The sequence below is a fragment of the Rana temporaria genome, chromosome 2 (genome assembly GCF_905171775.1).
Source record: "Rana temporaria chromosome 2, aRanTem1.1, whole genome shotgun sequence".
NCBI classification, from domain to species: Eukaryota; Metazoa; Chordata; class Amphibia; order Anura; family Ranidae; genus Rana; species Rana temporaria.
The window spans coordinates 264,027,803-264,043,211 of record NC_053490.1 but is presented as its reverse complement, the minus strand read 5'-3'; the positions used below and the strand labels follow the sequence as shown (position 1 = coordinate 264,043,211).

General features: G+C 42.7%; 1 protein-coding gene across 1 annotated transcript in view; it reads left to right on the top strand.

Annotated features, from left to right (window-relative positions):
- Positions 1-14,945, top strand: part of LOC120926735 — a 31,589-nt gene extending 16,644 nt beyond the window's left edge. The window contains exons 5-10 of the mRNA XM_040336898.1: positions 879-941; positions 8,430-8,501; positions 8,615-8,671; positions 11,832-11,891; positions 13,703-13,755; positions 14,357-14,945. Of these exons, the coding sequence (XP_040192832.1) occupies positions 879-941; positions 8,430-8,501; positions 8,615-8,671; positions 11,832-11,891; positions 13,703-13,755; positions 14,357-14,456 (405 nt within the window). The 3' untranslated portion in view covers positions 14,457-14,945. The remainder of the gene's footprint in view (positions 1-878; positions 942-8,429; positions 8,502-8,614; positions 8,672-11,831; positions 11,892-13,702; positions 13,756-14,356) is intronic.
- The last annotated feature ends 464 nt before the right edge of the window (positions 14,946-15,409 follow it).

The window sequence follows — 15,409 nt, the reverse complement described above, 5'->3', positions numbered from 1 at the left end:
CAGAAAGTCTAATGTAAAATATTTCTGTACTAAGAAGTTTTTTACATTTTGGATAGAGTAAGGAGATTAAATCTCATGTAAATTTTTTCACCAGCCATGTCCTTTTCAGGTCCCCAACAATGTCTTAAAATTTCTTAGCTTCTGCCATGTTTTATTTTTGTCTATGTCATAGGTATGCACAGCCTATTGCATTAGGGTGTGCACCCCAAAGCTCCAACACATATGCGTTTGAAATATTAACTGGCCTCTTCCCCGCTCTCCATCCTGGAACAATGGGAGGAAGGGGGGACCCGTGCAACAGAAGGAAGAGGAACAGGGAAAGAAGGGGTGGCATATATTGGTACCGATCCCCTATATTTTCCTCCTGTGGCAGCTGAATGTTGACAAAAAGGGAGCGGAGGAGAAGCCTACTTCCAGCTGCTGCAGGAGAAAAATACAGATCGGTTCCACTAAATTACACCCCCACCACCCCTCCTGTCCATGTTCTGAGGGTCAGCAAGGAAGGATTGCGGTTTACCTGGCACCTGCCCACCATTGACAGGTTGCTAACCCCAGGATTAGGGTGTGCCCAGGCACACCTGGCACACCACTTGCGCACGCCTATGGTCTATGTCTTCCTCACATCGCCTCACTTTCTCCCTTAGCGGCAACCATCACTGGGACAGGAATTCAAGAGAAATCCTGTCTAAAGGGGACAGACACATCCAGTAATAAAACCCTGAAAAGTTTTAATTATTCCCCACGCTATCCAAAACTAAAACAAATATTTTGACAAAATGTCTACTTAAAAGTAAAGAAACAGATAGTAATATAAGAAGTGTAGAATATATGTTAAGAATGAATAAACTTCTCTTTTGGTTTAACTGTTTCCATTTCAGAATAGACGGGTCGCTAAAGTCTCAGAAGCTCTGCAGGAATACAAAGAGCAACTTTGTGCACAGGTAAGTGTATTTTCATTCCAGCATTCAATGTCATTAAAAGACATGTATGCTGCTAATTAGGGTTGTCCCGATACCACTTTTTTAAGTACCGATACTTTTTTTCAAGTACTCGCCGATACCAAATACCGATACTTTTTTTGAAATGTGTCCCCAAATGCAGCCATGTCCCCCACGAATGCAGCAAAGTCCCCCACATATCCAGCCATGTCCCCCACAGATGCAGCCATGTCCCCCACATATGCAGCCATGTCCCCCACATATGCAGCCATGTCCCCCACATATGCAGCCATGTCCCCCACATATGCAGCCATGTCCCCCACATATGCAGCCATGTCCCCCACATATGCAGCCATGTCCCCCACATATGCAGCCATGTCCCCCATATATGCAGCCATGTCCCCCACATATGCAGCTATGTCCCCCACATATGCAGCCATGTCCCCCACATATGCAGCCATGTCCCCCATATATGCAGCCATGTCCCCCATATATGCAGCCAAGTCCCCCCACATATGCAGCCATGTCTCCCCATACCTAGATGCCGCCACCGCCAAGTTAATCAGCGTGCGGGGAACATTACAGCTTTCATTTGAATAGCTGTCTGTTCCCCGCCGCACCGTGTATAGACACTCCCCCTTGCTCGGGATTGGACGGGTGATCTGCACTTTGATAGACAGATCACTCGTCTAATCCCGAGCAAGGGGGAGTGTCTATACGCGGGGAAACAGAGTTTATAGAAAACATCAACTTATAACATTATACTACTAGAGCGTTTTAGCAATATAAACACAGGAGGTTCACCGTCTGGTTAACCCCTTGATGAGGCAGATGAGTTTATGGATGATCATGGACTTGGGAGCCTAGCATTGTTATTACCTAATCCTGATGGAATAGTATTGGTGGCAATAATGGCTCTTACTCAAATTGTGCGAAAATGAAGGCACTTGTAACTATCGCCATGATAACTATTTCATATGAGGGATTAAATTCCCCAAAGTGTGCCCAGAATAGTCTGGGTTACAAAAAAAGGGGCTACACACCCGCAATGCCAAGTTTGGCTAAGAATAGTAAAAGATATAGAAAAAGAAAACTGGGTAGAAAGAAGGAAAGTGTTACGTACCTGATAGTGGTGAGCCCGATATAGCAGAGGGAGGCCTCCCTTACGGCTCCTACTCTCGGCCCCTGGTAAAGTAACAGAAGGCGCAGGAGTGAGGAGTGGTACGAGTGCCTGGCAGGATAAAAAGAAGTAGAGGTAATCCGGAAGTTCAGGAATTCCTCAGGAACTGGGAAACAGGAGCTGAAGCAGCTGACAGGTTAGGCAGACAGGAACTGGATCACTGGACCGGAACCGGGAACAAACAGGCTCAGTTCAGCAGACTGGAACAGCTTGAACTGGAACCAGGACAGACAGGAACTGTTCAGCAGGCTGGACTGGAACTAGGAACAGACTGGAACCGTTCAGCATACTGGACTGAAACTAGGAACAGACATGAACCATTCAGCAAACTGGAACGGAACTAGGAACAGACAGGAACCGTTCAGCAGACTGGACTGAAACTAGGAACAGACATGAACCGTTCAGCAGACTGGACTGGAACTAGGAACAGACAGGAACCGTTCAGCAGACTGGACTGGAACTAGGAACAGACTGGAACCGTTCAGCAGACTGGACTGAAACTAGGAACAGACAGGAACCGTTCAGCAGACTGGACTGGAACTAGGAATAGATTGGAACCGTTCAGCAAACTGGACTGGAACTAGGAACAGACAGGAACCGTTCAGCAGACTGGACTGGAACTAGGAACAGACAGGAACCGTTCAGCAGACTGGACTGGAACTAGGAACAGACTGGAACCGTTCAGCAGACTGGACTGAAACTAGGAACAGACAGGAACCGTTCAGCAAACTTGACTGGAACTAGGAACAGACAGGAACCGTTCAGCAAACTTGACTGGAACTAGGAACAGACAGGAACCGTTCAGCAGACTGGACTGGAACTAGGAACAGATTGGAACCGTTTAGCAAACTGGACTGGAACTAGGAACAGACAGGAACCGTTCAGCAGACTGGACTGGAACTAGGAACAGACAGGAACCGTTCAGCAAACTAGACTGGAACTAGGAACAGACAGGAACCGTTCAGCAGACTGGACTGGAACTAGGAACAGACTGGAACCGTTCAGCAGACTGGACTGAAACTAGGAACAGACAGGAATCGTTCAGCAAACTTGACTGGAACTAGGAACAGACAGGAACCGTTCAGCAGACTGGACTGGAACTAGGAACAGATTGGAACCGTTTAGCAAACTGGACTGGAACTAGGAACAGACAGGAACCGTTCAGCAGACTGGACTGGAACTAGGAACAGACAGGAACCGTTCAGCAAACTAGACTGGAACTAGGAACAGACAGGAACCGTTCAGCAGACTGGACTGGAACTAGGAACAGACAGGAACCGTTCAGCAGACTGGACTGGAACTAGGAACAGATTGGAACCGTTCAGCAAACTGGACTGGAGCTAGGAACAGACAGGAACCATTCAGCAGACTGGAATGGAACTAGGAACAGACAGGAACCATTCAGCAGACTGGACTGGAATTAGGAACAGATTGGAACCGTTTAGCAGACTGGACTGGAACTAAGAACAGATTGGAACCGTTCAGCAAACTGGACTGGAACTAGGAACAGACAGGAACCGTTCAGCAGACTGGACTGGAACTAGGAACAGATTTGAACCGTTCAGCAAACTGGACTGGAACTAGGAACAGACAGGAACCGTTCAGCAGACTGGGCTGGAACTAGAAACAGACAGGAACCGTTCAGCAGACTGGACTGGAACTAGGAACAGATTGGAACCGTTCAGCAAACTGGACTGGAACTAGGAACAGACTGGAACCGTTCAGCAAACTGGACTGGAACTAGGAACAGACAGGAACCGTTCAGCAGACTGGATGGTCAGACAGGCCGGGTCAGTTATCAGGCGGTCGGCGAGGTACAGAGGTGCAGACAGAAGAGTAGTCAGAACAGGCCAAGGATCAGGTGCAGGCGGATGGCTGAAATAGTCACAGGTAAGCCGGGTCTTTCACAGGTTAAGTCACAGATCAGGTTTCAGATACACAAATGCTGTAGAGCAGATAGCGGGGATGGTATGTGATAGGCCGGCTTAAATAACCCGCCTGGCGCCAACAGAGGTGTGCACACGTGCACGCACGTGCATGCGCAGTTGCAGACGCGATCGGGAACCGCAGAGTCTGAGGCGACTGTTTCTGGCAGGATCTTCATGACAGAACGAGGAAAAGAGAAAAATCCATCCGGGAGCCTCCCGCCAGTCGATTTAGGAAACATCTCTATGCATTAAGGACCTGCAAGTAGGAAGGTCAAGGGGACCATGTTTTATCGAATAGGGATTGTTTGTTTTGTAGAACACTTTCTATTTAAGTATATTTATCCAACAGAAAGGTTTTAAACAATTCATTTATAGAGACCATAAAGGTCTGAGGTTATACAAAATATATGTACAATCATATACATAGATCATCTGATGATTGAATCCTCGCCCCAAGTACAAGCACCATTCCAAATGACTATTGAGACCCCGAGAGAACAGTTCTAGCAAAGCATCAGTACGTCACAGAGAGGGTATACCCCTTAATTGAACCTGCAGGAAGATATCATTGTTTAAACTTGGAAAAAAATACATGATACCAAATGAGACCTGATTAATCCACTGTGGCAATGTTAGCCACAAGGAACATAAAATTAATCAGTGTCTGGGTATGTCGGGGTACATTATCTTCTGTTTTTTTCAATAGAGCAACCCTGTCATCTTTAGTGATGTTAATCATTGTGACCGAAAATATAAATGAATGAACCCTCATCCAGAAGGGGCAAATCTTGGGGCATGTCCACCATATGTGTAATGTTGTGGGGCCATCTAGCACAACCCTTGAAGCAGAAGCTTCAGGATACAGTTTAGAAAGACGCTCTGGCATGAGGTACCATCTAGCGTGTACTTTGTATCCTGCCTCAATCAGGGCAACATTGAGGATACCTTTATGGATTTTTGAACTCCATTTTCATGTCCAGATCCCTCTTCCATGCCACCTGAGTGAGTGAATAACTTGTATAGCGCTACAAATGCAAACTTATTCGCCTCAAGGTAGGACCTGGTAGGACAATTTAGCCAGGGGGCTGATCAACAGTCTGTATAGAATTGAGATACCCCCCCAACCCCGGAGAGCCACATCCTGCACACACCTATTTTCACACATGATGCGTACTGTTAGATCGGCGCTACCTTTTTGTAATGCAAAATCTGTTGTAAGTGCATGTTCTCCGTAGGAAGCATCTCCATGCTATCCACAAAATGTGAAGAGGGTCGTATTCCTCTGTGATCCAAAAAGTTACCTATATGGTATAAACCCTTGTTCACCCACTATCCAAATCTGTTGGGATTTATACCAGGGGGGAGAAGGGGATTGTCACTTGGGTGTGTGCAGAACGTAGGGGCCATCTTCTGCAACTTGTGTTCCATATGTGTAATGACTGGGATAGTGTGGGGCACAAAATAGCCCTACGGTGTCTCAGGGGGGTCCATAGGATAATTTTAAATACTAATGAGTTGTCGAGGTGGCAACACAATCTAATTGTAACAATTTTGAACTCCTGGTGCCACCAAAACTCACCCTGGAGACAAAGCCCTTTGGTGACTTTAATCTCTTCCTCCACCCTGTATTACATCCCTGTGCTATGACTGCCAAATTATCAAATCTCTTCCCAATGTCATGTGACTACATCACAAGTTACCAAGTAGAACCTCTGCAGCTATTCCTTCTCCTAGGCTGCATCATTAGCAATAGCAAGCAGACAAGTATTATTGTGTGAGCTGATTTAACCACATGATGAACATTGACGTACCGGTATGTCGCTGGACTTTGAGTGGGTATACCTGGATGATGCCTGCAGCTGCAAAGTATTGTGTTTTTTTTTTCAGCCAGCGGTCGGCTTTTTTGTAAAGGAGAATCCTACCAAAACAGCTCAGATTATTTCTATGATGTAAGAACACGGAAGCGATGAACATTTCATCACTTTTGGTTTCACTGGATGTAAACAAACCCTTATGCCACGTACACACGATCATTTTCGGGTTCTAAAAAATAAAGTTTTTCAGGCTCTAGAAAAAACAAAGTTTTTTTCAACTTCATCATTAAAACGGCCTTGCCTACACACGATCGTTAAAAAAAATGCTCTAGCAAAGCGCGGTGACGTACAACGGCACTATAAAGGGGAAGTTCCATGTGGATGGCGCCACCCTTGGGGCTGCTTTAGCTGATTTTGTGTTAGTAAAAGACGATTTGCGATTTTCAGTCCGTTACAGCGTGATGAATGTGCTTACTCCATTACGAACGGTAGTTTTACCAGAACGAGCGCTCCCGTCTCATAACTTGCTTCTGAGCATGCGCAGATTTTTCACGTCGTTAAAGCCCACACACGATCATTTTTTACAACCCGAAAAACGACATCATTTAAAACGTCGTTAAAATATAGAGCATGTTCGAAAAAAAAATTGGTTGTTTTTCAGAACCCGAAAAATGCTCTGAAGCCCACACACGATCGTTTTAAATTACATTTTTAAAAAACTTTGTTTTTTACAACCCCAAAAAATTATCGCGTGTATGCGGCATTATAGCCGCGTACACAAGACCGTTTTTCATGACGAGAAAAATGCCATTTTCTAAATTGGTCATTAAAAACAACCGTGTGTAGGCTCCAGAGCATTTTTCTCGACGTGAAAAATGGGCATTAAAAATTTAGAACATGCTCTAATTTTTCTCATCGTTTTTCACGTCGCGAAAAACGGTCGTGTGTAGGCTTTAACGACGGGAAAAAACTTGCATGCTCAGAAGCAAGTTATGAGACAGGAGCACTCGTTCTGGTAAAACTAGCGTTTGGAATGGAGATAGCACATTCGTCACGTTGTAACAGACTGAAAAGCACGAAGACTGAAAAGCGCTAATCGTCTCTCACCAAACTTTTACTAACACAAAATCAGCAAAAGCAGCCCAAAGGGTGGCGCCATCCGAATGGAACTTCCCCTTTATAGTGCCGTTGTACGTGTTGTACCTCACTGCGCTTTGCTCGAGTATTTTTTTTCACGATCGTGTGTATGCAAGGCAAGCTTAAGAATCGGGTTGAGAAAAACGTTGTGTGTGTACGCGGCATCAATGGTTTGAAATTAGCATTAGATCATACCAATCTTGGTATGATCTGAAGCTTTTAAGGGCAAAGGAAAGATCTGGGGTCTAATAGTCCCCAAATCTCTCAATAAAGAGTACCTGTCACTGCCTTTGCTATCACAGGGGATATTTATACTGTGCTGTAAATAGCCTGTTCAGGGAACAGAGCTGTAGAAGGTACTCAGGAGATCCCTGAACAATAAGGAAGCCCAATCATCCTGCACAAGGAGAGAGAGCAGCAGTGACTGGTCTTTATTACAGGAAGTTCCCGTACAAAGTTTCACAATGGTTTACTACACATATCTTGAAGAAATATGCAAAGCGCATCAAGTGTGAAAAATCCAGAGACTCACAATGCTGCATAAACAGTATTCTCTAAAACAAAAGGGACTGTAGTTGGGAAATGTGAGATCTTTCTATAGCATTACCTAAAGATAAAGGGGGTAATCCACAAAAGGGATACGCCGGCGTATCTACTGATACGCCGTCGTATCCCTGTTTCTATCTATGGAACTGATCCACAGAATCAGTTTACCATAGATAGGCAGAAGATCCGACATGTGTAATTGAATTACACTGTCAGATCTTAAGGATGCAATTCTAGGCCGGCCGCTAGGTGGCGAGGCCATTGCGGCCGGCCTAGAATATGCAAATGAACACTTACGGCGATCCACGAACGTTCCGACGGGCCCGTTGCGCTAAATCTACGTTGTTTACGTCGAGTTACGCCGCGTAAAAATAGGGCTGAGTCCTATTTGACTAAGCCCTATTAAGTATGGCCGTCGTTCCCGTGTCGAAATTTTCAACTCGACGTCGTTTGCGTAAGACGTTCGTGAATGGCGCTGGACGCCATTTACGTTAACGTCTAAGCAAATGACGTCGGAGCGACGTCAGTTGGCGCAATGCACGTTGGGTAAGTTACCCGACGGAGCATGCGCAGTACGTCCGGCGCGGGAGCGCGCCTAATTTAAATGGGAATCACCCATTTGTATTAGGAACGCCTTGCGCCGGACGGAGTTAAGTTACACCGCCGCAAATTTCCAGGTAAGTGCTTTGTGGATCGGCACCTAACTTGGGAGATTTGCGGCAGTGTAACTTAACTCTGAAAAGTTAAGTTGCGCTCGGCGGCTGTGGATCTGGCCCAAAGCAACTTGGTAGTTGCACTTGCCAAGTGGGCTAACAGTTATCATTAATGTGCTTTCCTCATGCTTTACACACGATTAATCTATGATACTGAAATACTTTTGTTAAAGGTATTTTCCATTTTTGAAGAATGTGAACAGCATGAACATACTGCTTTAAAGGAAGAAATACAGCAAATTAAGGTAAGGCAATTATGCAATTACTTTTTTTGGCACCTGTCTTATCTATAAATTAATATTTGTAACTAGATTATAGTATCATAATATTGTATCTTGACAAACATTTTATTTTCCAGATACAAATTGAACAGGCAAAGTTAATAACGTTTCAAAAGGGGCACAGAATGCGCAAGGTGAGAGAAATATTTGTTGTATAAGATTGTTGTATTGCACTGCTAAAACTATTATTTTATGTATTTGTTTTCGTTCCTTGGCAAGTAGTCTACGATTAAAGTGGTTTTAAAGTCTCATTTAAAAAAAAAAACATGTCATACTTACCTGCTCTGTGTGGTGGATTTGCACAGACTAGCCCAGATCCTCCTCTTCCCGGATGCCTCTCCTGTGCTTCTGTGCACCCAAGCAGAGCTCCAGCTCCGTGTGTCCATTCAGACATGGAGCTGCAGTTTGGCAGCACTCCTCTCTCTCCTGATTGGCTAACCAACTTGACAGCAGCTGCTGTTCGAATGGAACTTCCCCTTTATAGTTCGTGTTGTACATCACTGCACTTTGCTCCAGCATTTTTTGTTATTCACGATCGTGTGTATGCAAGGTAGGCTTGACAAAAATCACGTTGAGAAAAACGTTGTTTTTTCTAGGACAAGAAAAACGTCCATGTGTACGCAGCATTAGTGTGTTTCTGCTCCTTCATTGTCTAATCAGCAGGCTGGCAGTGGCGAGGTCTAACAGAGAAAGTGGTTTCACTCTCCTGACTGCTTTCTGGCGGGGTTGTATAAATTACTAAAGTGTCAGGACAGAATTTCAGATCCTTTGGCAGATAAGACAGTTGATATACAGTACTTCTATTTCAGCGTTGTATCTAACTGTTTGCCTGAACATCTACTTTAAGGAAACACACTGGGTTGTATCTATCTAAACTGGGGTAAGGTATGTAAAATGATCTGGATTGGAGGAGTGTAAGTACGGGGAATATACACAATTACATTTACCTTACCCCCATCTAGAGTTCCTTACAACCCATGGTTCTTTTTTTTAAATCTCTTTTTCCTGCCAATTTGTTCTGAAATATGTTTTTTCTTGTGTCCCTAAGTATCCTTGTAACTATCCAATAGTCATTAGTGGTGTTGATCTTTCTTTAAATGTGTTTGATGCATTTCTATAGCTAGCCATGAACTTTAGAGAATGGTTAGATAACGCATGATGTGTGCACAGCTTCTACCCTAAACAAGAATTCTAGTATCACAAGAGAACGCATACATTTTATTTTAGGTTCAGAATTTCACAGATTTGGGGGTTGCTTCTTGTGTGACTTTCACTGGTTTTCCTGTAACTGGTCTATACTTGGACCATCAGCTCATGACATGAAGTTAAAGCGGGGGTTCACCCTAAAAAAAAGAAAACATTTCTAACATGCCATCCAGCATACTAGCGCGAGCTACAGTATGCCTTTATTTTTTTTTTTTTTGCGCCGTACTCACTGTTTAATCCCGTAGTTAAAGTGGTTGTAAACCCACTTTTTTCACTTTTGCCTACAGGTAAGTCTATAATAAGGCTTACCTGTAGGTATAAAGAATATCTCCTAAACCTGTACGGTTTAGGAGATATTCCCCTCGCAGTGCGCCGCTGATTGCAGCGGCGCATGTGCAGGGGGGTCCTCGGCTGAAGGGCCGGCCCCGCCGACCCATGCCGGAAAGGAAATCTCCCGCGCGCATGCGCGGGAGTGACGTCATCGCCGCTCCAGCCAATCACAGCGCTGGAGCGGCGATACCCGGAAGACACGCCGAGGCTCGACTCGGCGTGGACCAGGTAAGTTACCTACCTCGTTCCGAGGTATGTAATTCATAATGAGCTAATATGCGGTGCATATTAGCTCATTATGGCTTTTTCCTTGCAGGTGTAAAAAAAAAAAAAATTATATGCGGGTTTACAGCCGCTTTAAGTTTCAGACTAGTAGGCGTTCCTATGCAGAGGGGAACATGATTGACGGCCGGCTATGGCGCATCACACTTCCCGGAAATAGCCGAAATAGGACTTGGCTCTTCACAGCGCCTGCGCAGTCAGCTCCTAGTCTGTGCGCAGGCGAGTCCTACTCGGGAAGCGTGACGCGCCATAGCTGGCCGTCAATCATTGTCCCCTCTGCATAGGAACGCCCATTCCCCGCGGGGAGTCTGAAACGTAACTACGGAATTAAACAGTGAGTACGGCGCAAAAAAAAAAAATAAAGGCATTATGTAGCTCACGCTAGTATGCTGGATTTCATGGTAGAAACTTGCTTTTTAGGGTGAACCACCGCTTTAATTTGAGAAAACTGCAGCAAGTTGTTAGCAATTAATGTATCCGCTAGCAATTTCAAAATGGTAAATAGCCTTTCTACATGAATTTGAGATTGGCAGAGTCAGCCGTATTTGAGATAATATTCCCCTAAAATGCAGAGAAACTAGAGAAATTTAAAATGTATCATTCAAACATAGGGTTAAGCAGGCCATACACGGTCAAATTTCGAACAAATTTTCTTTTCAAAATCAGAATTTTTTTTTTTTGTGATCCGATGATGCCACCAATGATTTTCAAAATTCGGCCGACCAAGCCTTCATGTTGCTACAGAAAAGAATTTTCGTTGCTGGGAATATTCTTTTCTCTCCGGGAATTTTCTTTTCTTGCAAATGCGTTTTTTTTTCTATTACATTTCTCGCACGATTCTCCCATCATTGATTAGAAAATAGTTTGTTTTTCAAAAATTCCCAACATGTCCGATTCCTCAAATTTTATTACCGCACGAAAATCGGCTGTTGCTGCAGCCCACTAACGGTGTGAAATTTGTACGAAAATTCTTTGATACGATTTTCGAAAGAAAATTATTTTGAAATTCGAACCGTGTATGGCCGGCTTTAGGCAATTTTCTAAATAAAACAAGGCAGAGATATAGAACATAGAATTTACAATCTTAATATATAAGCACTTTAAAAATGTTTTATGACAAATTGTACATTTGTGACAAAGGCATACGTCTCTCAGCACTATACTCTGTCTTTACTAAATATTGAGGTCAGCACTCATTAATTTCTTTTGCCTTTATTGCTTGTAAAAATATTTTTGGTATTTCTTGTAAGGGTCATTTCAACCAACCAAATATGTTTGTTGGGTGGACTGCCCCTTTAAGAACCTTGCATCAGACTTTTTTGTACAATCACCCGTACTGGAAATATATTGTAAAATGCATATATAATAGCAATTTTCAGTATACATGCATTTACTTCACAGGCAGGTTGCATATCATCATTGCTGGCTGTGTAGACATCAACACGATCATAATGAACTATTTTTTTTTTCTTTCAGAAACCTTCATTATTACGAGATATTAAAGAAGCTTTGATTGGATCTCAGCAGCTGAAAACTGTAAGGATTATTTTAATGAATACGAGAGAAAGAAAGACGATGGGAAAAGCAAATATTCTTGAGTTCCAGTTAGGGAATATCCTTCTCCCTCCCTTCTGCCCTTCCCCTCCACCTTCACTTGCCCAAATTTGTTTTGCTTTTTTTTATCATCTTCTAATGTCTACCGTAATTTTTACTTCCTTTTTTCCCACTTTATCAACTCACGAGAAATATTTGTTTGCATTACAACAAAACTATCTTTCCTTATCATTACCATGACCACCTAAACAAAAAAGAAGAGATATTGTGACATTGACAAGTGGCAGCAAAATCAAAAAAAATTGATTTCAACTCACCTTGAATGCCATAGTCGGTTCGAATCTCGGTCAGTTCAGCAGGATCAATCAACTCAGGTATAACCAGCCTGCCAGATTCACTTGCGATTACCGCTAGTGGCTGTTATAGCTGCTAGCAATAAGCACTGTGTTCCCCCGGCGCAGATGGTTTTCGCCATCTGCCCCCCCCCCCCATGGCCGGCCTTAAAGCGGAGTTCCACCCATTTAAAACTCAGCAGCTACAAAAAGTATATTGTAGCTACTGACTTTTAATAAACAGACACTCCCCTGTCCCACGGTCCAGCGATGCAGGGCACTAAGCCTCGCTCCTCTCCCCCTCCTCTCCACAGCATCGGACATGCGTGAGCCGCGCTGCATGTTGTGAATGGCCGGGCAATCTTCTGGGACCTGTGACGTGTCCTAGAATATTGCAGGGAGGGAGAGGTGAACTTCCGGTGCCAGGTAAGGAAGTGGGAGCTGGGTGCCTGTCAAAACTGGGTACCCACCCCCCCACCCCATAAAATGTGGCATGTGTGTCTAAAACTTAACAGAACCAATCAGATTCATTTTAAAAACAAAACACTGCCCTGGATTTGTTTGTTTTTGTTCTGTGGGTCTCTTTACTTCACAGAAACATGAAACCAGTTTAAAACCGAAAGTGAAACTAGAGGCACATTATATGATTGAATTGAATCTATTTTTAATCATTTTTAAAAGGAATAAGTTAACTTTTATGTCTCTATACCCTGTAAACAGTCATTTCAGCAAAAAAAAATGTTTCCTTTAGTGACCCTTTAAATAAGCACACTTATCCTGTTTCATTAATTGAGCCTTATGTATGCGTTTTGAGTGCTGTGAGGAATAGAGAGTAATTTCTCCTTCTAAAAACTAACAAAATTGGTTAAATAATAAAAAAAAAAGACAATATTCACAATCATATGCCTTGCCTTCAAATTCTTAAAATCCAAAATGAAGTCATCCATTATTCATAACGATGATAAATAACTATTAGAATCACCCAAGACATTTGTTGATTTTATTAAACAAACTGAAAAAAAAAAAAAAAAAAGGTTGAGTTATCTCATGACCATATGTGCCCCTGCCAGGATCCATAATGGCATATTGACCACTGAATCAGCCAGTCAAAGCTAATACTCTATGTAATCTGAAAGTGTATGGCCAGCCAAAAAATATTTTTTTAATTTCATTCTGGTGCTGTTGGAGCATTTCTCCACCCACCACCTCCTGTCTGGTAAAATGGAGTCTCGGATAGTAGTAAAAACCAGGCAAAAATTCTAACCCTGCCTTAAAATTTGGTTGGACATATATTTTAAATATCTGTGGCCTTTGTCAGTGTAGAGCATAAGCTTATTTTGTGATATATACTGTATATAAAAGGGGAGTCCACAGAGAAAACATTTCCTAGAGACAAGAAGGGAGTCCTGTTTCTTCTTTAATTTATCTTATTTTGTTTTCTTTTTATGTTATTTACCACAGGGTCTTGATTTTGTCAAAGAAGACTTATGTATTTTTATCCCACAAGAAAAAGAGTAAGCATTATTATAAAATTAACTTGCATCTATAGAGCACACAAAAGAACAATACTTTATGACTCAAGTTTTATAGTATAAAGCAGGGGTCTCCAAACTTTCTAAACAAAGGGCCAGTTTACTGTGCCTCAGACTTTAGGGTCACCAGACTGTGGCCAGTGGGAGTAAAAAATGCCATTGTGTCAGTGTGAGTAAACTGTGCCCCATTGTTGCCAGCAGGGAGGAAGGATTATGCCCCATTGTTGGTGTCAGTTGGAGGAATAATGCCCCAAGGGCTAGATAAACAAAAGCAAAGAGCTGCACTTTGGAGACCACTGGTATGGAAAAATATTAAGAATGTATGCATTATTTGGAAAAACAAATGATCATACAGACCCTATTATACTAAATATCTGTAGTGAGGTGCCTAAAGAGAACCGGCTATTTAAAAATAAAAGCTGCAGGTATAAGGAAGAGACACCTAGGGATACATGCACATATCTGCACCAATGTATATAACTAATAAAGTTAATGTTGTATCTTCAAAATATGTTTATGTGAGTAAAGTTGTGTGGTACTGCTCATCAGTGATCAATTGATATTTTGCTATCCTCATTTTTAGAATGAACCGAAGAGATTCAAAAGGGGAGTATGAGAAAGAAGAGGAAGAAGAGTCCATTGGAAAATGCCTGAGATTACTGAGGCTCAGCTGGAGAAAATAGATGTTCTAAAAATTAAAGTATTGATATTTCATCCAACATTGCTAGTGGTTATAAACTAATTTACCAGTCACAGTATAGAAGACATTAAAGAATACCAACAGCTAAAAATGACCTTGGTTCTAAAGGCCTGTGTTTTTTTTACCTTCATTCATGTTATGCATGAAGGTAAAAAAAACCTTCTCTGTGCAGCAGCCCCTAGCCCCCCTAATGCTTACCTGAAATCCTTCTCAATTGTGAGATGTGCCCCAGCTCTCCGGGGACTCTTGCTCCTCATTGGCTGAGGCAGTAACATGAGCCATTGGCTCCCACTGCTTCAATCACAGCCAGTAAGCCAATGAGGTGAGAGAGGGTGAGCTGAGCCACAGCTCTATGTGTTAACAGTGGCTCTGTTTGGGTTCCCCCACTTCAAGCTACTTTCTGTGGGGGCACAGAGGAAGAGTTCAGGAGCACCAGTGGGGGACATGAGAAGAGGAGGGTCCAGGCTGCTCTATGCAAAACAAGCAGATGGCTTGACAGTTCAGGGAGAACAAACAAATGTGACAGTTAGGATTTCCCAGATGCCTTGAATGTTTTTTATTGATTTTTTTTTGAGAAAAAGGTACAAAATAAAAATGACAACACTAATACAAAAGTACCCAAAGCTTGGCAGTATGAGTATGTCATCATCTTCCACCCAGGAATGTAACTGTTTTTTGAGACTGTTAAATTGATGGGTTTAGTTCCTTTTGAACACAGGGATAAGGATCTTCATTTTGGCTATTTCACTGTATTTTGAAATCTCATTGGACTCCGCTTTTTTTATTTCATTTTTTAATTAAGTATACTTATCCTGTTAGATTTGTTACTGTATAGTTCACATACTAAAGTAAATTAACAGTTATTTTATAGTTTGGCAGAAATTTTTAAACATTTCATTTCATTGTTGTATAAATTAGGCTTTTTGCACACAGCAA